The sequence below is a fragment of the Neoarius graeffei genome, chromosome 16 (assembly GCF_027579695.1).
Source record: "Neoarius graeffei isolate fNeoGra1 chromosome 16, fNeoGra1.pri, whole genome shotgun sequence".
Lineage (NCBI taxonomy): Eukaryota > Metazoa > Chordata > Actinopteri > Siluriformes > Ariidae > Neoarius > Neoarius graeffei.
Genome location: NC_083584.1, coordinates 27,870,443 through 27,894,618, shown reverse-complemented (window position 1 = coordinate 27,894,618; position 24,176 = coordinate 27,870,443). Strand labels below are relative to the sequence as shown.

General features: G+C 41.3%; 1 protein-coding gene across 1 annotated transcript in view; it reads right to left on the bottom strand.

Annotated features, from left to right (window-relative positions):
• Positions 1 to 2,780: 2,780 nt before the first annotated feature.
• Positions 2,781 to 24,176, bottom strand: part of zbtb10 (zinc finger and BTB domain containing 10) — a 35,068-nt gene continuing 13,672 nt past the window's right edge. Inside the window, exons 3-4 of the mRNA XM_060942729.1 lie at positions 16,929 to 17,104; positions 2,781 to 5,736 (exon numbers count right to left, since the gene is read on the bottom strand). Of these exons, the coding sequence (XP_060798712.1) occupies positions 5,431 to 5,736; positions 16,929 to 17,104 (482 nt within the window). The 3' untranslated portion in view covers positions 2,781 to 5,430. The remainder of the gene's footprint in view (positions 5,737 to 16,928; positions 17,105 to 24,176) is intronic.

Sequence of the window (24,176 nt, the reverse complement as noted above, 5' to 3'; positions counted from 1 at the left end):
ACAAACCCTTTTTATGAAGATACAGAGAAGCTACCAACTGTAGTCAATCATGATCACTAACAGAAAGTTAAGAGACCTCGGCTCTGACAAGACAAGAGACATTTTGGAAGTTTCAGCACCTCTGAATTAATAATCTAAGTGAGTGTATGTAAATTTTTGACCCTGTATGTATAATTTTGACCCTGTGTTGATTTCAGAAAACCCAAAGAAAATTAAAACTTGTGCACCAAATTCTAGTAGGTGTTTTTAAAATTAAAGATGTATGCTGTACAATCATTCTGCCACAGAAAAAGAACAGTTCAAAGAAATTACGGAAAGCCCAAATATTGCCATGACATTCATATCCAAGATGACATTCATGTCACTGTATGTAAACTTCTGACCACAACTGTATAACAATCAGCATATTAATATCAAATTTAATACTGAAATTCAGATTTGAAGAGTTGATGAGGTTTACCTAGAATATATATTAAACATTTTAAAATAGAATTAAAATTTTATCATATATATTTATTTAAGGCCGGCACGGTGGTGTAGTGGTTAGCGCTGTCGCCTCACAGCAAGAAGGTCCGGGTTCGAGCCCCATGGCTGGCGAGGGCCTTTCTGTGTGGAGTTTGCATGTTCTCCCCGTGTCTGCGTGGGTTTCCTCCGGGTGCTCCGGTTTCCCCCACAGTCCAAAGACATGCAGGTTAGGTTAACTGGTGACTCTAAATTGACTGTAGGCGTGAACGTGAATGGTTGTCTGTGTCTATGTGTCAGCCCTGTGATGACGTGGCGACTTGTCCAGGGTGTACCTTTTGCCCGTAGTCAGCTGGGATAGGCTCCAGCTTGCCTGCGACCCTGTAGAACAGGATAAAGCAGCTAGAGATAATGAGATGAGAGATATTTATTTAATAATTCCTTTATATATATTTATTTATATTCCATTTTAATCAAAGATCTTTTTTGTCGAGAATAACAGGATTTTTTCCCATAAGTTTTCTAGTATACATTTAAGGTTTAAGATACATTGTTTATATTTAAGATTATCTATAGAAGTATATATTTCAGATTTTATTCATATTTATTTATTTACAGCTAGTGTCCCCAATTAGTAGGCTACTTGTGGCCAGATATTACTGTAACACTTTAATAAAGTTGTTGATTGATTGATTACTTGTATGGATACATTAAATTGAAAAAGCTGTCACCAGGATTTATTCTTCTACGTTGGTGTCAGCTCAATCTGACGAATATTCATGAGCCAACATTTACCACAGAGCGGCGGCTACAATTATCGACAGCCCATAATTATCGATACCTTTTCAGATTTACCAATAAAAAACAATTTTACAAAGGTGAGTTTCAGTTACAACAGTTATTATTGGTTAATTAATCAACTGGAAGACCCGCCTCACCCTTTGATCTTGTCATCTGATGACAGCTCATTACCTGAGATGGAATTTTTTTTCAGCACGGTCAGTAATTTGAGGAAAACCCGGACATTATCATCGCACATAAGCATGGTGGAAAGATCATGGACAAGTTTTTATTTATCAAATTCACCGATATTTCACAATATCCTTGTCGAAACCTACTTTGTTTCTTACTCTTTCATTTGACAGTCACCATTTTGTATCTAAACGCGCGTTTGAGAAGTCACATGAGGTGTCGATAATAGTGATCACTTTCACCGGTGTCCACCGTTATCGACACTCTGTGGAATTAAGTGACGTTTACAACTGTTATGGATCGATCTTTGTGTAACACTGTTGAAGTAGATGAAGTACTTTAAAAAAAAATAAAAGTGCTGTGATTTATAATTTTTTTTTCTGATTCATAACAGAATGGAATATTTATAGAGCATTTGGAATCCTATTGTAATAAATAGAATTAGACCAGAATTAAATTCTGAATTAAAAAATTACATGCTTGAAATATTCAGATTTTTCTATTTCATTCAGAATTAAAAAAAAAAAATTATCAGTTTGTTGTAAATTTCTACCACATATTACAATATCAGTAGACATTTTATATTTTGGTTCGAGGAACGACATGCGACCTTTGACCTGGATTTTCATGTGGTTACGGTGTCAATTGCCTGTTGACATTTATTGGTAAACTACAAAACTAGACATTAATACAAACAACAATGAATGATCAACAAAAAGCGATCTATGAAAATACTTAGAAAGTGGAACAAAAAGATTTTCTGACACAGGATAAACATTATCAGTTCATTTGTTTACAAACATTAAAATCACTTCCTCATTTACATAAGCAACGACAGCAATATATTTATATAAAATATATTTTATACTAAATATAAGTCTATGTAAATCAATTTTAAAATAAAAACTATGTTAACTTCATACCATATACCGATTTTTTAAAAATAAATAATCATCTGGGTGTCAATAACTGTGGATAAAGGTGTCAATAATTGTGGAACAGTGTCAGGTGATCTGATACGCTAAGTAATTGGGAATCAACTCATTTTTTTTTCCAGTGGAAGTTTGAGTAATTATTCATGCACAATTTGCATATTGAAAGTCTTTTCTACTTTTGCAATGACCAAAAGATCGTTAAGGTGTTGATAATTGTAGCCGCCGCTCTAGTAGGATTCGAACATTTTGATACTTGAAGCCATGACACAAATGACAGGATTTTAAGCTTTGTACAAAAGTAGTTACATCACTGAAAATTACCCAAAAAAATTTGGATGAGGAAAAAAATAAAATAGAATTAAAAATAAAAAATACACAAATCATTCATGCACTTCTGACAAGGAGCCGCACTAGAGCAATATCAAAGTTTTATTTTTAAAATTTATTATAGAGGAACAGTAGTACAATTGAAACAGAAAGGAGAATGTATTCATCTTAAAACCTTGAATGAAAAAAACAACAAAACATAAAAAGAGTAACCTGATTTGCTTTGTGTATGAGAGGAGCCGAAGGCTCGGTTTGCATCCACTGTAAGAGCGTTGAAAAATACATCTTTGAAACGGCTTTAAAAAAATACAGCTGGAAAAACCCTTCATCTGTAGTGTTCTGCTTTTTTTTGTCGATTATACCCACATATAGCATAAAATGTAATGTAAGAAGGAAGTCATCTTAGGTTCATCAGAAACAAAGACATAATGTGAAAGAAGCAACAGAGTGTGTGTGTGTGTGGGCGTGTGTGTGAGAGAACAAGCACACAGATGAACAGGAAGAGAGGATGGAGGAGAGGACATTAAACTCTAAGCCCAACTTCCAATAAATCACATTGACTTAAATATCTATTTCGATATATACATACACGTGTGTATATATTTATATATCGGTATTTCATATACTTCATCTATAGATATCTATAATATTATATCCCTCCCACAGTGATTGAAGGTAAATAATACAAAACAGGATGAATATCTTCTATAGAGCTTTCAAAATACATGTTCATCTGACGTAAAGGGAAAGATAGACATACTTTTGTATCATTAGAGCACTTCAATAGATCCACTGCATATGACCAGAAACTGCTGTTCCTAGGTTTCAAACCACAAATATTTCTTATAAAATCTGCTTGATGAAATACAAAAAGAAAACATCAAAGAAAGAAAGAAAAACCAAAACACAATATATGCATCTAGGGTAAAGTGAATGATTTTTAGAATAAAAACATTTAAATCTGACAATTACATACACACGAGCAAGGATTTACACTAAACAGGTTACCTGGCTTTCTCATACATTAATTCAACAACGATTTTGGTAGGACAAATAGAAATTAACAGTCTTGATTGCATTTTGGAATCAATATATATAATATTAAATAATGAAATGTCAAAAGAGGAGAAAAAAAGGGGGAAAAAAGAAGGAAAAAAAAGGCTTTGCACATGGACAAAACAGTTTTCTTTTATTTCCATCCAGACCGGCTTTGGGGAAATAAGAAAAGAAATAGGGGGGGGGGGGGGGGGGGGAGGTATGTAAAGTAGTAAGTGCGTGACTATGACTCTCCATCGAGTTCCACTTTACATTAGCATGACCAAAGTGTTTCTTTCTCGGCAGACAAATACAATATCGCGTCAAATAAAATAATTGTAAATAGTATGGTTTGTCTTTTCTTTTTGCACAAAAATGAAGCCTTTTGCAACACAAACTTCATACATCCCAACCAATTAGCATTCTTCACAATTACACCCCCCACCACACACACACACACACACCATTCAAGTGATTATCAGTATGCTCAGTACCTCATCACACCAAATAAGGAAGGTCCAAACTTTGGGTCGTTGTTACTATACTGCCGGTAGATTTGATTAAAAATAAAATACAATAAAATAAAAATGGTATGTATGTGTGTGCATATGCATTAAATTTATATATTAAAAAAAAAAAAAAAAAGACGACAACAATGGCAAAGCATACCTGATCGGCTCCTTAGTACAACAGTGTTACATGTAGAGCTGATTAAAATATCTGAGTTGAGTAGGCTTTACGATTAATATCATATACAGCTTTTAGGTCCAGTATTTCAAAAACAACCATTACAGCACCAAACGTTTCCGTCATTTGGCAAAATTCAAGCTTTAAGTGAATGTCAAAATGCTCTATAAAGTGTTACGGTGACGCTGTGATTCATATAAAGCTAGCAATAATATATTCCCATTATACTTTTTTTTTTTTTTTACTTTTTTTTCTGCTTTATGTTTACTCTCAGCATTTTCAGTAGTTCGCCTCCTGCCAAATCTCGGTGTGCGTTCTGCTTGGCACAATGGCACAGCCCCAATATAACTTAATCATAAATATGGCTGTGGTTTATTAGAGTCACAAAACAGATTTTTTTGGTTCCAAGATTTGTGCAGGAAAAAAAAAAAAAAAGAAAGGAAATATAGCTCAGATCTTTTATGATAACTAAACATATCTACACAACTTGAAAGGAAATAAAACCTTCCTCTCAGCAACATCTCCAACGCTGTCCTTAAAGTCAGGACACTCATAAGTCATGGAAGTTCAGACTTGCCAGGAAGCGCAGCCTAAAACGGAACCTCTCTCATCAGACATGGAAAAAAAAAAAAAAAAAAGAAAGAAAGAAAAGAAACAAATTATAGCATTTTAATAAGACCATATTAACTTTCTTCATAAATTAAATAATATCTTTAAGATGATTGGCCTATCATAACATAAAACACTGTACACCATCAGACCCTAAAAGAAGAAGGAAAAAAAAAATACATCACTGAAAAACCTGATTTTCATAGATCATCATTTTATCTCTTTCTCTAACAGGCAGCAGGCCTAGACTCGGTCACACACAGAATCTTTACATCTTCAAGTCCCTATCTACCGAACGCTTTTTTCTCTTAGACATACACACTACTGTGCAACCATGAGGTTTGATAGCACTTTGGAGTTGTTGATTGTTTCCCAGCTTTTGTTTTTTGAAGTTGCATTGATGTTAGTCTTCCTCAGGGGTGGCACCTGTGTCACCCTCGTAGTTGGATTGGTCGTTGTCGTTGGGCTCCTCGGCGTCTACCTCCTCCCCCATGTCCTCATCTCCCTCGGCATTTTCCTCGAAGTCTTCGTCGCGGCTGAACTCCAGCTCCTGCATGGCCTCCAGCCCTTCCTGTGTGGCCTGGTGCGAGTCGGCGCAGTCCACGCACACGCCGTAGCGGCGAGAGCCATGACGGATCCCCACGCTCGCCGCCAGCATGAAGATCTTCTTACACACCATGCACTTGTACTTCTTATCTTTCTTGTGCACCTGCGAGAGGAGAGTTGTCACAATAACAGCTTCAATAACAGGGACTTTAACCATCGACAGCTGCAGCTACAGTGACAAAATAAACTGTGCATGAATTTCACTGGCTGTTTAGGGTTTTTTTTATAATAAATGTTTGTTTACGTTATATAAACGATACAGTCAAAGTGCATTTTCATACATAATCCATCATATCCGTTTTTGTGAAGTCATTTCATCTAAACTTGATGTTATTGCTAATGTCATGATCATGTAAACCCAATTAATTTATCTTTAAATGCACAAAACAGTTCTTCCCTTGCTTTTTTTAATTGACATTTTATAGCTTTATAGTTTCACAGTAAACAGAGATCGCGAGATCTTGAGTACCGTGAGTTTGTGAGACTAATCACATTTTGTCGCTTGCACTGAAGACGTCCCATTCTCCCGGACAAAACACCAATAACAAAAACAAACAGGCAGTTAATTTAAACGTTATTCCACAAAACTGAATCGTACATGAGCTGATAAGCCATAAACCATAAGATATAAGCTGTTTACGACAAGATTGAGTGGAATAATTGCTTTATTCCACTTGGTTGTCCCACCACCGGTACTGCAGCTCTGCCCTGACATCGCTTGTTTTCCTCGTCGGAAATACATTCACCGTGGGTCCTGACGGAGCTTCAATATTGATGACTCCTCTTCCATCAACTCCATCTGGACTTCATCTCGCCGTCAACCGAGAAATTCCGCCAGGAGAGTGGACCACGGTGTACTAGCCAGCCTAGCCAGGTCGGCTAATACTTCCTTCACAAGCGACCACAGTGATCTCCACTGCGGACTATTTAACTTCAGCTCACTTTTGGGCAAAGGACATCTCCTCCAGGACCTCATCAATGACCACAAGTATGACTTCTTGTGTCTGACTGAAACATGGCAACAATTAAACAACTTTTCCCAGCTGAATGAAGCAACTCCCCCTGGGTTTGTTTACATCTGTCAGCCCCGTGCCACTGGCCGTAGGGGAGGTCTCGCGATAATCTATCGCAAAAATTGGAAAGTCTCACCTGTCTCTGTGACAGCTTACCCATCATTTGAGTCTCTTGCCATAAAACTGAATGGTCCATCTCCGACCATAGTTGCCACTGATTACCGTCCACCTAAGCCCAACTCTGACTTTATCGGTGAATTCTCTGCTTCCCTCACTCACATTTCCTCCCTCTCCCTTCTGCTTAGTGACTTCAATGTACATATTGATAATGCTCATAACTACCGTATTTTCTGGACTATAGAGCGCACCTGTATATAAGCCGCATCCGCTCTATTTTTTAAAAAAAAATTAAAAAAAGATATACAAGCCGCACCGGGCTATAAGCCGCAGATATCTATGTTGAAAAATTAGATATTTACTGCATGTACAGAACGATTTTGTACTGTAAATGTACATGTATGTACCTGAACAGATTCTTTCCGAACATTAAGGACATTAACTTAATTGCACTGGACACTGGTATCGCAAATCTCCCTAGCATCAACCTCACATGCACTCCTGATGAACTCCTTTCCCACGACAATAGTGGCCTCCACAATCTCCTGGGCACCCTGGCTCCTTTAAAAACACGGACTGTCTCCTTCATCCAATCCGCACCTTGGTTTACACCCGAACTCCGCCAACTTAAGGCCAAAAGTCGTCAACTGGAACGCCTCTACAGAAAAACCGGTCTCACTGTTCATAAGGACATGTTCATGAATCACATTCTCTTCTGTAAGGATTCTCTCTCCATTACAAAATCCAATTACTATGCAGACTTGATCAGACTAGGCAATGGAAACACACAAGCATTATTTTCTCTGGTAAACAAAACACTACGCCCACCTGACTGTCTCCCTCCCCATTTCTACTCAACTGATTTTTGCAACTCAATTGTGGCATTTTTTCAACACAAAGGTTGACAGTATTCATCAGCAACTAGCCCCTCACATCTCAGCCACCTCAAGGCCTCTGCATGCTCTTGCGACAAGGCTTTCGCAGACAGCTTTTCGCAGACAGTTGTAATTTATCGTTGAGCGGGGAGTGATAGGCGTGCGTGATGTTATTCACCGCTACAACGCAAGGAGGCGCGAAGTCGCGAAATTGCTAGGAGTAGTTGGTGGGTGTGGTTAGTGGAGTGTTTATCCTCCGGTTACTTATAATGACTAGAAATGGAGTCGTATAGATGTACGCACTTCCTCGATCAACCGCTCTTCGTGCTGCTCCAGCTTCGCTCGTGTTTTTAAAAATGGCGGTAGTGAAAACAAAACAAACCGGGAAAATAGGGAAGCGGAAGTGCGTGTACAGCGGATGTAGAGTGGACCAATCAGAGCCCTCTTGTCTGCGACGCTGTCTGCGAGGCTTCTGCGGTGGTCACAATTTTTGGGAGGTGCGCGCAGAGTGTCTGCGAAGGTGGGGGGGGGGGGCTACGCAGACGCTATCTGCGACACCGTCTGCGAGGACTGCGTTGTCAGCATAAATTGGCCTTCACCCTTCCCAGCTTTTCAAATCCCTTTCTCCCACCCACTCTCTAGCTTCAAACTTCCCTCTGCTGCTGATATATCTGACCTCATCCACAAATCAAAGCCATCTACCTGCCAGCTTAATCCTCTCCCTACTTCTCTGGTAAAAGCCTCCATCCATTCTCTGACCCTTCTAATAACTGCTATTGTTCATTCTTTTCTCACCTCCGGTACTGTCCCCTCATCTTTTAAAATCAGCCATAGTAATATGGAATCAATTTTGTGCCAAAATGTTCATACAATACTTTTGAAATATCAAACAAAAATGACAAATCAAAATACAAAAAAACAAAACAAAAAAAAGGTCAATCTTTTTAGACTGACAAACAAATTATTCGTGTAATCGTGCAAAATATCAGTCCATTACTCTTCAGAAACCTTTTATTTTTGTTCCGCGTCTTTCTCAGTTTTGTTTGGCGTAATTTATTTTGGTTGCGATTCCAGCTTTCTCGTTTGCGCTCCCTGACTTTTTGCTTGCAGTTTTGGCACAAACTTCACGTGTGGGTGGGCTGTCCAGGAATGCATTCCCATTGGCTAACTTGTGTTTGACTGACAGCTACACTCAGCCATTCCCTACTCGGATTTTGGCGGACTGTTTGACGAGTGACCGATCCATTGACGGTAACCAAGGATCGATGGACTTAAGTGGCAACTATGATATTGAATTTACACTTTGTTGAATTAATTCAATATCATAGTCGCCACTGAAGTCCATCGATCCTTGTTTACCGTCAATGGATCGGTCACTCGTCAAACAGTCCGCCAAAATCCAAGTAGGAAATGGCCGCAACAGCCTCCGGGGAATGGCTGAGCGTAGCTGTCAGTCAAACACAAGTTAGCCAATGGGAATGCATTCCTGGACAGCCCACCCACACGTGAAGTTTGTGCCAAAACTGCAAGCAAAAAGTCAGGGAGCGCAAACGAGAAAGCTGGAATCGCAACCAAAATAAATTACGTCAAACAAAACTGAGAAAGACGCGGAACAAAAATAAAAGGTTTCTGAAGAGTAATAGACTGATATTTTGCACGATTACACGAATAATTTGTTTCCCAGTCTAAAAAAAATTGACTTTTTTGGTTTTTTTGTATTTTGATTTGTCGTTTTTGTTTGATATTTCAAAAGTATTGTATGAACATTTTGGCACAAATTTGATTCCATATAGTAACCCCAATTCTCAAGAAACCTGGTGCTGACCCCAATAATTTCAACAACCTTCGTCCCATCTCCAATCTCCCTTTCCTTTCCAAAATTTTGGAAAAAAACTGTTGCATCTCAGGTTCACGATCACCTTTCTCTTAATAATCTCTATGAACAGTACCAGTCTGGCTTTCGCCCACTTCATAGCGCAGAAACAACTCTTGTCAAAATCAATAACGACCTCCTCATGGCTGCTGACACTGGACTCCTTACCATCCTCATCCTCCTCGACTTGAGCACAGCCTTTGACACAATCTCCCACACCATCCTCATTGACAGATTAGCCGCTATTGGACTATCTGACATGCCCCTGGACTGGTTTAAATCACATCAGCTCTACCTGTCCACCAAATCCACCTCCTCTCTCCCACCCACCTCCCTCTCTGATTGTCGACAGGAACTCAGATTCTGGTTCTCCCATAACTTCCTTAAACTTAACAGTGATAAAACTGAGGTCCTTCTCATTGGCACTAAATCCACCCTTTCAAAAATAAACAGTTTCTCCATTTCCTTTGACAACTCCTTAGTTTCCCCCTCCCCCCAGGTTAAGAGTCTGGGTGTCATCCTTGACAGCACTCTATCATTCCAGTGCCACATAAATAATGTCACTCGGTCAGCTTACTTCCATCTACATAATATCTCACGCCTGCGCCCGTCCCTCACACCCAACAGTATCGCTATCCTGGTCCATGCCCTGGTTACATCCCGCCTTGACTATTGTAACTCTCTTCTTTTTGGTTTACCTGACAAGTCCATCCATAAACTGCAACTGGTTCAAAACTCTGCCGCCAGAATTATTTCCAGAATCCCCTCCTTCAGTCATATCACACCTGTGCTGCAGCAACTCCATTGGCTTCCCATCAAATTTTGCATCATCTATAAAATCCTACTTTTTACCTTCAAGGCCATCAACACCCTCGCCCCCCAGTACCTTACTGAGCTCCTCCACACCAACATACCCAGACGTACTCTCAGGTCCTCCTCCTCCATCCAACTCACCCTCCCACCTGCTCGCTTGTCCACCATGGGGTCGAGAGCCTTCAGCTGCTCGGCCCCCCCGCCTCTGGAACTCCCTGCCACAGGACATACAACACTCTGATTCCATCATCTCCTTCAAATCTCGCCTCAAAACCCACCTTTTCCGACAAGCATATTCCCTTTAATCTGGGTCTGGAATGACCCCACCGTTGCACTTTATTTCTGTTTTTTACGTTTTGCACTATTTTGATTGTCATGTTTTTCATTTTATCGATTGCTTTTATTATTGTCTTTGTACGATGACCTTGAGTGTCCTGAAAGGCACCTATAAATAAAATATTATTATATCCACATTCACTGGATTTTGAGAAAGAGCATTTTTATGTTTTGCAAATTCAATAAAACTTTATAGACCCCTTCGCAGTAAACGTCATTCATACATAAGCGGAAATTGCGCGCGCAGCCTGGACCCAAAAAAAAGACTCAGAAATACCTAGTTGTTGTGTTGTCGGGTGTCAGAATCGTAGCAGTGATGGGGTTAAAATGTTCAGAATTCCAGCAGGATCTCACCCATTCCAAAAAAACAAACAAACAAACAAACAAAAAAAAATCGCCGACGTCTATGGCTACAAGCCATCAAACGTGTAGACCGGGATGAAAGCACCATCAAAAATGCGCGGGTTTGCAGCGCCCACTTCATCACAGGTAAGATCAGGCTATTTATTAAATCTTTTTTATTCTTTCTAGTCTTCGTTTATTGATGTAGCAAAATACTTTGGTAACGTTTGTCTGATTAGCTGGGTCATAGTTACACAACGTAATGAATATTGTTAGCATGTTAACTTAGCTTTGCATGCAATTTTGTCTGTAGGAGAGCTCTCGCTTGACTCAAGCAGTCCAGATTTTGGGCCATCATTATTTGTGTATGCCGAAAATCACAATTTTAAAGCAAGGATGGAAAGGTAAAATTGTGTGCCCTCACTCTAAATGCCAACTTACGTTGACTGCTCTAACCTAGCTCCCGCCCCGTTCAGTTTCATTTCTGCTCTCTGCCTCTCGCTTTTTACGCAGCTCTGATTTCTCTTAGCTGCACTCTTTACACTATCATTCCTTTCATGCCATTACCTCCTGCAAATTGCTGTTTAGTGTTGGTATTTGCTGTTGTAGCTAAAGCCACATTGCCATCACATCACTGGCATAATTTGATTAAAACAAAATGAATATGAATGCCCATTGTTAATCAAGTTGTACATGCCCGCACATAACATAATCATATGCGTCTAAAGACTTGTAGGCACGAAGTTTTTCGTGGGTGTACACTGAAGTCTTGTCAATAAGGTACGAGTATATATCTGGCCATTGTATACCAGGGAACTTACTAACATCGTCCGTCCACTCTTTAATTAAATGCGGATCCGGTAGGCGATGTCCACTTGTTAGAGTTAACTTATTTATGTAGCATTCTCGATCTTGTAACGACAATTGTTTGGCATAATCTGACAGCTCATAATGCCGGTCTATGGGCAGTGCCATTGTTTCTGGGTCCAGGCTGCGCGCGCATCCTGGCAACGGTCGGTTTGTTTACAAACATGCGAAGGGGTCTATACAAAATGTCCAACAAAATCATTTCTGCTTAAAATGTAAACAAACTGGCGAAACAGTAGCAATTTGTGAAAAATGCCATAATAACATTCTTGGAAAAAAATACTTTTATTCCATATTTTGTTGCCTTTTTTTTGTGTATTTTTGGGGTTTTGTTTTTGAGTAGAATTTTTAATTTCGTCCTCGGTTGGTTCAGCAACACGCGCCGCCATTTTTTTTCTCTACTTACGGTATATGAGCTGATAGCCTAGTAGTAGAGTAGCCAATCAGAGCACACGATTGCCCATATCCAGTGAATGTGGATAGAATACTAACCTATATTCCCTCTTCTATAATCCTCTACACAGGATTTGGTGACTAAAAATCTAACATCACTCATACAGAATTGGTTTGGGTTTTATACAACAGATATGGCACAAACAACAGTTTGTAAAATATGCAAATGCAAGACAAACATGTTTGTAGGAAACACGACAAACCTGTTTAACCTCCTGAAAAAAAAAGCGCCCCAAAACGTGTGGTGAAAGCCAGATAACACGGTGAGAGAATGCGAGTGAGTGCAACAGCACTGCAGCGAACAACAACAATAACAACAGCACATGCGACTGAAAAATGTAATACTAAAGAGCAAACAAGTCAGTGCTGGAAACACATCACGAATGCTGTGACATTTTACCTGGCCAAGGATACAATTCCCAACAACCAGTCGAAAAAGAGACTTTGAAAAATAGATCATAATTTCTTACCATTTACTGAGTGGGAAATATTTTTAACATCACCTGTACCCAGAGTGCTGAGAGAAGTGCAATAAAATCCCCAAAAACAATCAAAAACTAGACAGGGACACTCTAACGAGTGCAAACCCCGCCTTTTCCCTATTAAAATACATTGGGCGAAAATTTTGAAGTTCTGCCATGACCTTGACCTTTGACCTCCAAAATTTAATGGTTTCCTTCCTGGGTGATTGGCAACACGTACAAAATTTGGTCCAAATCGATCCATTGGTTCTTGAGATATCTTGCAGACACACAGACAGACAGACAGACAGACAGATACACACACACACACACACACACACACAGACTGACGCAGGTGAAAATAATAACCCCTCCGACTACTGTCGGCGGGGTTAATTAATTGCATAGTTTAAATAAACATGTAAACCAACTCTCATTATTTAATCATACTTAAATCCACACTCGGGCAGCGTGGTGGTGTAGTGGTTAGCACGGTCACCTCACAGCAAGAAGGTTCTGGGTTCAAGCCCAGCGGCCGATGAAGGCCTTTCTGTGTGGAGCTTGCATGTTCTCTCTTGCCGCTTTTCCACTACAAACGCGGCTGAGTCGGGCTGAGCCGTGCCGTGCTGAGTCGGGCTGAGCGGGGCTGTTGGAGTTGCATTTCGACTACAACCGCGCTGAACCGTGCTGGCTGGAAGTGGGTGGACACATTGGGTGGAGTTAGCGAAAGTGGGTGGACGTCACGTGATGTCGTTAAGCAGCGCAAACAGTGACATCAGTGATCTTTTAAGCGGTAGTCTCACGACCCGAATAGTAAACAATAAACATGGAGGACATGGAGTCGTTAGTGTTGCTGGTCTTGGTGCTGTGGCTTGTTGTCACCAACAACGCGGACAGATACTGGCAAGAGCGTATCGATGAGGCGAGGCACATAAGGCTTCAGAAATTCTCGTAATTCTTCTCCTTCCGGGTCTGCGGTGTTTACAGATCCCAGCGCGCTCGCGGGGCGTGTGTGGGCATGTGAAGACACTCCTCCTCACCAATCAGTGCACAGGGGAGTGTCTCCTCACGCCCCCAGCCTCACTCGGCTCGCTTTGGCTCGCTTCAGCCCCACTCCAAAACCGTGCGAGTTTTAGGGGCTAAGCAGGGCTGAAGCGAGCTGAGTCGTGCTGGTTTTTGGTAGTCGAAACGCGAGCCGTGTCGGGCTGAAGTGAGCTGAAGCGAGCTGAAGTGAGCTGAAAAAGGGTAGTGGAAAAGGGCCATCTGTGTCTGCGTGGGTTTCCTCCAGGTGCTCTGGTTTCCCCCACAGTCCAAAGACATGTAGGTTAGGCTAATTGATGGCTCTAAATTGACCGTAGGTGTGAATGTGAGTGTGAATGGTTGTTTGTCTCTATGTGTCAGCCCTGCGATAACCTGGCGACTTGTCCAGGGTGTACCCCGCCTCTCGCCCATAGTCAGCGGAGATGGGCTCCAGCTTGCCTGCGACCCTGTACAGGATAAGTGGCTACAGATAAGGGATGGATGGATAAATCCTCACTCACCTGTCAAGCAGCAGTTTGTACAGTGGTGCTTGAAAGTTTGTGAACCCTTTAGAATTTTCTATATTTCTGCATAAATATGACCTAAAACATCATCAGATTTTCACACAAGTCCTAAAAGTAGATAAAGAGAACCCAGTTAAACAAATAAGATAAAAATATTATACTTGGTCATTTATTTATTGAGGAAAATGATCCAATATTACATATCTGAGAGTGGCAAAAGTATGTGAACCTCTAGGATTAGCAGTTCATTTGAAGGTGAAATTAGAGTCAGGTGTTTGTCATCCCACTGATTGAAATCAGGTGTGAGTGGGCACCCTGTTTTATTTAAAAAACAAAGAACCATCAAAGTCTGATCTTCACAACACATGTTTGTGGAAGTGTATCATGGCACGAACAAAGGAGATTTTTGAGGACCCTCAGTAAAAGCGTTGTTGATGTTCATCAGGCTGGAAACGGTTACAAAACCATCTCTAAAGAGTTTGGACTCCACCAATCCACAGTCAGACAGACTGTGGACAAATGGAGGAAATTCAAGACCATTGTTACCCGCCCATGGAGTGGTCGACCAACAAAGATCACTCCAAGAGCAAGGTGTGTAATAGTCGGCAAGGTCACAAAGGACCCCAGGGTAACTTCTAAGCAACTGAAGGCCTCTATCACATTAGCCAATGTCAATGTTCATGAGTCCACCATCAGGAGAACATCGAACAATGGCATGCATGGCAGGGTTGCAAGGAGAAAGCCACTGTTCTCCAAAAAGAACATTGCTGCTCATCTGCAGTTTGCTAAAGATCACGTGGACAAGCCAGAAGGCTATTGGAAAAATGGTTTTGTGGACCGATGAGACCAAGAGAGAACTTTTTGGTTTAAATGAGAAGTGTTAAGTTTGGAGAAAGGAAAAACACTGCATTCCAGCATAAGAACCTTATCCCATCTGTGAAACATGGTGGTGGTAGTATCATGGGTTGGGCCTGTTTTGCTGCATCTGGGCCAGGACGGCTTGCCATCATTGATGGAACAATGAATTCTGAATTATACCAGCGAATTCTAAAAGAAAATGTCAGGACATCTGTCCATGAACTGAATCTCAAGAGAAGGTGGGTCATGCAGCAAGACAACAACCCTAAGCACACAAGTTGCTCTACCAAAGAATGCTTAAAGAAGAATAAAGTGAATGTTTTGGAATGGCCAAGTCAAAGTCCTGACCTTAATCCAATGGAAATGTTGTGGAAGGACCTGAAGCGAGCAGTTCATGTGAGGAAACCCACCAACATCCCAGAGTTGAAGCTGTTCTGTACGGAGGAACGGGCTAAAATTCCTCCAAGCCGGTGTGCAGGACTGATCAACAGTTACTGGAAACGTTTAGTTGCAGTTATTGCTGCACAAGGGGGTCACACCAGATACTGAAAGCAAAAGGTTCACATACTTTTGCCACTCACAGATACGTAATAGTGGATCATTTTCCTCACTAAATAAATGACCAAGTATAATATTTTTGTCTCATTTGTTTAACTGGGTTCTCTTTATCTACTTTTAGGACTTGTGTGAAAATCTGATGAAATTTTAGGTCATGTTTATGCAGAAATATAGAACATTCTAAAGGGTTCACAAACTTTCAAGCACCACTGTATATTGTTCAGAAATTTGTTGGAAAAGGTACTGTGGTCTAAATTATCTGTTTTGCTGTAGAGTTATATTTTCATTAATACGGACATTAGTTTGGTTACTCTGCTCAGCAACTTGCAAAACAGTCTTAAAAACCAACAAGAAAAATAATCGGGATCATATCACTGATTGTGATCCGCCTGAAAAAAAAAAAAGTCATATGATATTTTTACCACATCGCTCACACCCATTACATTACATGAATGGTTTTTAGCAGACGCTCTTATCCAGAGCGACGTACACCAAACCCAGAGTAGCCTGGGGAGCAGCTGGGGGTTCGGTGCCTTGCTCAAGCACACTTCAGCCATTCCTGCTGGTCAAGGGAATTGAACTGGCAACCTTTGGTTCCAAAGTTGCTTCTCTCACCATTAAGTCATGGTTCTCACACCCGTACTATAAAATGATAAAATGTACAAGACATCATTCACTGTGTTAAACAATTATTGACAGGTTGCTGTGCTATAAAAGGAATGAAACACTTTGGGATGTGCTGTTATGGGGGGGACATGGCTCACACCCATAAAGGTAAAGGTAAAGGCTGTAAAGGTCTGACACACACCCTCACACACCATCCAGTCACTGATTAAATCTGCATTGAAATGAAAATTGAATCAGACATTTTAGAAACAAAACAGCATTTTATTGGATTTTTTTTAATTCTAAATAAATTGCTACGTTATGAATATGAATAAACCTGCTTGGTTTTTTTTATTTTTTAAAAACAGTAAAGGAAACGACACTCCGTTCACAAGTCAATGGATATGCAACTAAAGCTCAAACAGTTAAAACATGAACAAGGAGTCAATAAAGGAAATCTGATTGAGTGACAGGCAGAAGAGCATACTGCTGGAGAAGGATATGAGCATGAGGGTGGGACAGAGAGGGAAGAATATCAGACAGACATTTAGGAGAAGTGAAAATGAGTCTTTGTCTCACCAGGGAATGTCTCTTGACGTGCTCTCGACGGGTGAAGAGCTTGCCGCAGATGTCGCAGCTGAAGGAGCGCACGCCCGAGTGGATGATCAGATGTCTCTTTAGTGTTCGTCGGTGCTTGGCTATGTAGTTACAGTGGGGACACTTGAGCTTATTCAGAGCGGTGTCAGACGTTTCACCTAGGACAGAAAAGCGCGCACACACCATCAGCGAGTTGCTTTTTGTGCCAAGTTTCTCCAGCGTACACAAACAACTGACTGGTGAAAGGCTGTAGCTAGCCAAGTTTTTTTTCTCTTCCACATCTGTATTTACACCATTTTCTCTGTCTGCTGGATGAAGACATGGCAAGAAACAAGCAGGGTCATGTCAAGGTATCATGTTTATGGGTGATGAGAAGAGATGCACTCCCGCCTGCTCTTGTTCTACTAGGTAACTTGGTGAAGTATCATCAGAGGGTATGGTAATTTCATACCAGAAGCTATAACTGTATTACTATAATGCAATTTTTCCAAATGAAGGAGGAACAAATGAATAAAAAAGCAAGCTCTATTTCTTTCCACTGGCTTTTAAATAGACTTTAAATACATTTACCAGGATAATATCAAAATAGGAGTTCTTTTATAGAACATGTTGCGTATACACCCAAGCCCTGCTGGGATTGAGGTGCTGGTCTTTAACTACGCTGAAGCAGAGAACACGTCCCTTTACTGTGACGGGGGAATGGGGAAGGCCAGGTCTGTTTGACCCAAAATGGCCCTAAACAAAAGAGTCGTTAAGCAGGTTACCAAGGGGCTGACAAGAGCCAGATCACCTGATGGACCCCAAGCACCACCGTGTGGGTGGACTGAAGAAAAGCTGAAGGTGACTCCACCGCTCCCTCTTCCCTTACTGTTATCCAGTATTAAAATTAAAGTTCAACCTGCCACTAGGAGTTAGCCAGGTACACACCTAGGATCAGACTTTGTCATTAAAGCATGACTTGACATAGTTAATCATCAAACTAGATTTTGAAATTATACAACAATGCTACAGTTTGAGAAGGGAAACAACTCCAAGAGCATTAGAAGCTGCTACTCTTCTCCCCAACGAGCTTTACTGCTCATGTTGAAAAAAGTCAGCTCTGTGGTGGGAGAGGGACAGAACAGACTGAGGGATTGAGTGGTCTCCACCCAGTAATTGCTCCATCTGTACACTACCCCAAAGCCCTCGAGGACAAATGCACTTACCGGTACTGCTTCTGCCTGCACTTATTATTAAATGCATCTTATGTATCAGAAATACTTGGCTAACTCTTGAAAAACATGCACGAGTTCCACACTGTGCGTCTTTGGCATGTAGGTGCATAGGTATAATGTGTAAACGATTACCAGAAGAACCAGCAGCAGCTCAGGTTTCTCAGGGTGCGTTTAGGGGGCTGGTAGGCAAGCCATTAGATCCCACTGTAAGGGCCTGTGCTGCTGCTTGGGTCAATATTTAGAAAGGCGGCAACGGGCGCTCTGCATTAGGGAGGATTAGGGCACAGTGACCCCTGGCAGCTTTGCATCTCAGAGGACTGAGGGGGGAGGGGGGAAGTGAGTGAGCGAGGGAGCATGTGTTGTCCAACCAGCAGCTGCAAACAACTCAACTGAAGGCCATTTTGAACGGAATTCAAGTATTTACGACAATGTTCACTGTGGAGCCAGAATCTTAAAGCTAAACGAAGAACAGCGAACTCATTACCATCAAGAAAACCAACCATTACTGAAACACTTCAGGTTTTCAACCCTATCTCTACTACATCTTTAATGTACGAGCAATTACCCTGGACAACAACTGTCATGATTCTCTGTACTAAGATGATAATGGAAAACATGTTTACTCAAAACAGAAGTCTGGAGGCAGTTGCATTTTTTTGTACAAAATATGAATTCTACAGGATTTTTAAAAAATTATTAGCTTCACCATCAATCCTAAAATGAATTAAGAAGTAATAAAAAATCTTTACAAGTTAAAGAAAGGGGGGGGGGGGGGGGGGGGAATTAGATGCATGTATGGCAGTGTAACCACGATAGTGTTAGCCAGTTACTGTGGGCTCAAAGTAGTAAACAAAAGAAACACACATACACACACACACACACACTATAATTAATTAAAATTGATGAATTAAATTAATTCTAGTGTTAAATGAAACCTAGCACCACTATTATAATACTGGTAATACTGGAATAATCCTTACTGTATACCTACTTTTGCAGCCCTCTCTGTGTGTGTGTGTGTGTGTGTGTGTGTGTGTGTGTGTGTGTGTGTGTACAAATCATATTATGTACATTATATATAAAAAAATCTCACATATATCTCACACACGCGCACACACACACAAAGTAGTCTATCGACAACATAGGACGTGCAAGACTACAGGCTGAATTACATTTCAGACATCTCATCTCATCTCATTCTCTCTAGCCGCTTTATCCTGTTCTACAGGGTCGCAGGCAAGCTGGAGCCTGTCCCAGCTGACTACGGGCGAAAGGCGGGGTACAGCCTGGACAAGTCGCCAGGTCATCACAGGGCTGACACATACAGTGCGTTTACATGCACATAGAGAAAATCGAATTTCTGCCGTAGCTCGACTGAAATCGAAGTTCTAAATGCCATGGAAACACCTTAGCTCGGCTGAAATCGAACCGAACTGGATTTCTCGTAATCGAGCTACGCGACCTAGATTATGCGATTGTAGCCGAGCTACTTAGTGCATGTAAACCCTATCGAGCTACGTAGTCGAGCTACTTACTTCAGCACTGCCCCTTCCGGAAGTGACGAGTGATGAGACCACAAGCGGGAAACACAACAGCCTCGGTCGGCATGACAACAGTAGTAGAAACGTGCACTTCTGGAGCAATGAGGAGATAGAGTTCATGCTCATTCAGCTTAAGGAGTTGAATATTATATATATATATATATATATATATATATATATATATATATCGATGTTGCTGTCCTCGTCGTCGTTCTTCTTGTGAACACGGAACTGATAACTTTGTTTATACTCTTGAATAGCTCTTCTTCATGACGACAACCGGAAGTGTACCAACACGATGGGGCGTGTAGCGCCACCTGTGGCTCGGGTGCACAATGTACCTCACACAATAGCTCGATTTCCTTGTGTGTATGTAGGATTGGATTTCTCTGGCACCCCTGCTGGGACCCTTAGCTCGATTACCGACAGTAGCTCGATTTGGATGTGCATGTAAACGCACTGATAGACACAGACAACCATTCACACTCACATTCACACCTACGGTCAATTTAGAGTCACCAGTTAACCTAACCTGCATGTCTTTGGACTGTGGGGGAAACCGGAGCACCCGGAGGAAACCCACGCGGAGAACATGCAAACTCCACACAGAAAGGCCCTCGCCGGCCACAGGGCTCGAACCCAGACCTTCTTGCTGTGAGGCGACAGCGCTAACCACTACACCACCGTGCCGCCCCATTTCAGACATATAGATTTAAAAGTGCGAGGGTTGTTGCAATTTGTAACGAGACCTTAAGTAAGGCGCGGGGGGGGACAAAAAAACCAAACAAACAAATTCAACAACAGGGTGTGGTGTTGTAGGCAAATCATCAATAACAGGGTGGTGTTATGTTGCCTGATGTAAAGTGGAGATACTGTTACAACCCCAAAACTTCCAATAACAGCACAAGTGTTTTAATCCCCTTATAACACAGCTTTTTGCCAACAATTACATTTTCTTATTAGTTAAAGAACAGTTCATCGGCTTTTAACCGTTTAACGTTGTGGAATGTTTGAGAGACAAGTTAGGTCATGTAACTGCTTGTGGCCCTATTTCATTATCCCTTTCGATGTTAAGAAGACAGAAAAAACATTTTACTGAGAAACTACAAAGCACAACCTTCTCTGTCCTGAATACTCTCCAATGCAACAAAAATGGCTGTTAGAAAGCACTGACACCCGAAATGCCTTCAATAAATGTTAAACAAACATCTCCTTACAGAAATCTTCTTTGTTAAATAATAGCAGTTTTTTTTAAATATGTTTATTATTGGGCTTAGGCTTTGTCCACACCAAGCTGAGTAAATCTGAAAATGCATAATTATTTCTCTGTTTAACCCTTTAGTCCACACTAAAGGAGCACTTTCCCATCAATTATATTTTTTTAACTTTGTGTTGTAATGTAGATAGGTAAAACGGAGAATTTCAGGGAAAAAAAAAAAATTTACATATCTTTGCCATGACACTGGCGAAAGTTTGTGCTTGAGACACCAACACAAATATAATGTGCAAAATGCACTGCAAACAAAACTGAGTCGACCGGATATAGCGTAACAAACACTAAGGCGATTATGGAAAATTCATCAACACCTTCTGAACAATCAGAACTGAGAATTCAACCATGCTCTTCTACAAATCTATATAGTTCATGCTTTCTCAAAGTGGATTACTATCCAGAAGGGAGAATTTTTGTTCTTGCGTAAATGTATTACCATGGGCATACTAATAAATCCATCATAAAAACACCACAAATAGCTTTTGTACATCTTCCTTTCATATCTGCCTCATTCAAAGACCTTTATTTACATTATATGATTATGTATTTTAAATGTTGCTGCCCTTAGGCTACTTTTATAAAGGAGCTTTGAGAAAAGAGATTTTCCATTCTTTTCAAAGTCAAAAGGTGTCAGAGATATTGACCAAGTTAATCTCTTATGAGCTACAGATGTGGTGGGTAGAGATACAGTAAAAAAAAAAAAAAACACTGGAGAATTCCTTGAAGTATAAAAGAATAATTTCCTTGACTGCATAAAGGAAACCGCTTTGAGCCTAGGAAGTGTTAACACATGCACAGAGTTCAGGATGCCAGACTGCTTTTATACAGCTATGAGAAATGGGACCTAAATGCATTTAAAGCATCCCAGCTTCACCTTCATACATCCCACTTTAATACGAAATACCATTTCACGCTTCAGTGTGCTAAACAGCATCCGAGACCCCTTTTACACAGCCTGCTCAAGGTGGAAATCTTCCATCTTTATTCCACATCGCGTTCTGTATAAAACCTCTGAACATGGAACAGGGGGTCTGTGTTGTTCTGACAATACAAGAAGCTTTTATTTATCACATGCACACTCAAGCACAGTGAAATGCCTCTTCTGCATTTAACCCATCTGAAGCAGTGAACACACACATGCACACACAAGTGAGCAATGAGCCCACACACATACCCAGAGCAGTGGGCAGCTATGCTACAGCACCGGGGAGCAGTTGGGGGTTAGATGCCTTGCTCAAGGGCACTTCAGCCCAACCTTCAGGCCATGGCTGCCCCATGTTAACCTAACTGCATGTCTTTGGACTGTGGGGGAAACCAGAGCACCTGGAGGAAACCCATGCAGACATGGGGAGAACATGCAAACTCCACACAGGAAGGCTTCTGTTGACCACTGGGCTCGAACACAGAACCTTCTTGCTGTGAGGCAACAGTGCTAACCACTACACCACCATGCCGCCGCATTATTCTGCGTCTGAACAATGATCGGTAGTAGCAGAACCGGAATAGACGACTGAGTACAAGGCACAGCCGGCATGGCGGGACAGGGGTGTGACATTTTTATATTGACATTCTACTTTCTGAGACCAGCACAAATTCAAACATCTCCCTCTACGGTGTCTAAGAGCCACACGCCTTTCTGCCTCAAATCACTTCCTACTTCTCCTTCTCAACATATTTCTGACTGCACAAACATGTTGCTCACATAAGTCTCTCCACTCCTCTCTTCCTCATTACCCTTCACTGATTCTTTCTCGTTTTTGAGCACAGTTTGACACTCTCCCACCTTTTATAAATAAATAAATAAATAAATAAATAAAAAACCAGCTTAGTTTGTGCTCAACAAATGCAAACATTATATATACAGTGGATATAAAAAGTGTACACACCCTGTTAAAATGATAGGTTTTTCTGATGTAAAAAAAAAAAAAAAAAAACCACAATAAATAATTTGAAAACTTTTCCCAGCTTAAATGTGACCTGTAACCTGTACAATTCAACTGAAAAACAAACAAATCTGTTAGGGGGAAAAAACATTAAAAAAAAAAAAACATACAATAAGCTGGTTGCATAAGTGTGTACATCCTTAAACTAATACCTTCGTTGAAGCACCTTTTGATTTAATTACAGCATTCAGTGGTTTTGGGTTCACACCTTACCTTACTCCTCTTCATCCCTACTGGAACATAAGGCCACAACGTGCGCTCTCCACCCTGCCCAGTCCTGTGCTGCTGCCTACGCTTGTCCCCGTGTCATGTTCATCTCGTTCATCTCGGCCAACACTGTCCTTCTCCAGGTGGTTTTGGGCCTGCCTCGGTTTCTCTTCCCTGGCAGTGTCCATCTCGGGGCTGTTTTAGCAACCTGTCCCTGGGGCATTCTGAGCACATGACCCAGCCATCTCAAATGTCTGGTCTTGATGTCTATGGAGATGTTGGAGGAGTTGGTCTTGATGTACAGTTCCTTGTTAGAAATTTTGTTCGGCCAAAAGATGTTGCACAGTCGACGCAGGCATCCATTGTGGAAGACCTCCATTGCTCTGATGTCCTTCTTCGTGATGCGCCAGCATTCTGCACCATACAGGAGGATGGACTTCACATTGCTGTTATATGGTCGAAGTTTGGTCTGTAGGCTGAGCGGTTTTGATTTCCATATGGTGCGGAATCTACTAAAAGCGCCCTGGGCCTTCCCTAGGCAGGCTTTGATGTCCTTTTCTGCACCGTTGTCCGTGGCGATGAGACTGCCGAGGTAGACGAAGTCTTCCACAGGTTCAAGTTCCTCATCATCTAGGGTAAGGCCAGGGGTTAGTGGGGTGATGTTGATGTACATGGGTTTGGTCTTCTTTTTACTGATGGTAAGGCTCACTGACTTGGCTTTGTTGCTCAGTCTGCTAGTTTTCTGCTGTATGGAGTCGAATTTTGAGGAGAGGAGAACAATGTCATCTGCGAAGTCGAGGTCTTCTAGTTGGGTGAACGGTGTCCACTGGATGCCTCTAGATACGTCTTCTGTTGTTCTCCGCATGACCCAGTCGATGGAGACCAAGAACAGTACTGGTGATAGAATGCATCCTTGTTGCACGCCTGTCTTGACTGAAAACCATTCAGTCTGGGTGCCCTCAAGGAGGACACTGCATTCAAAGTCTTGGTAGAAAGTAATGATGAGTCTAACGAGCTTGCCTGGGATTCCATAGGACCTCAGGATAGCCCAC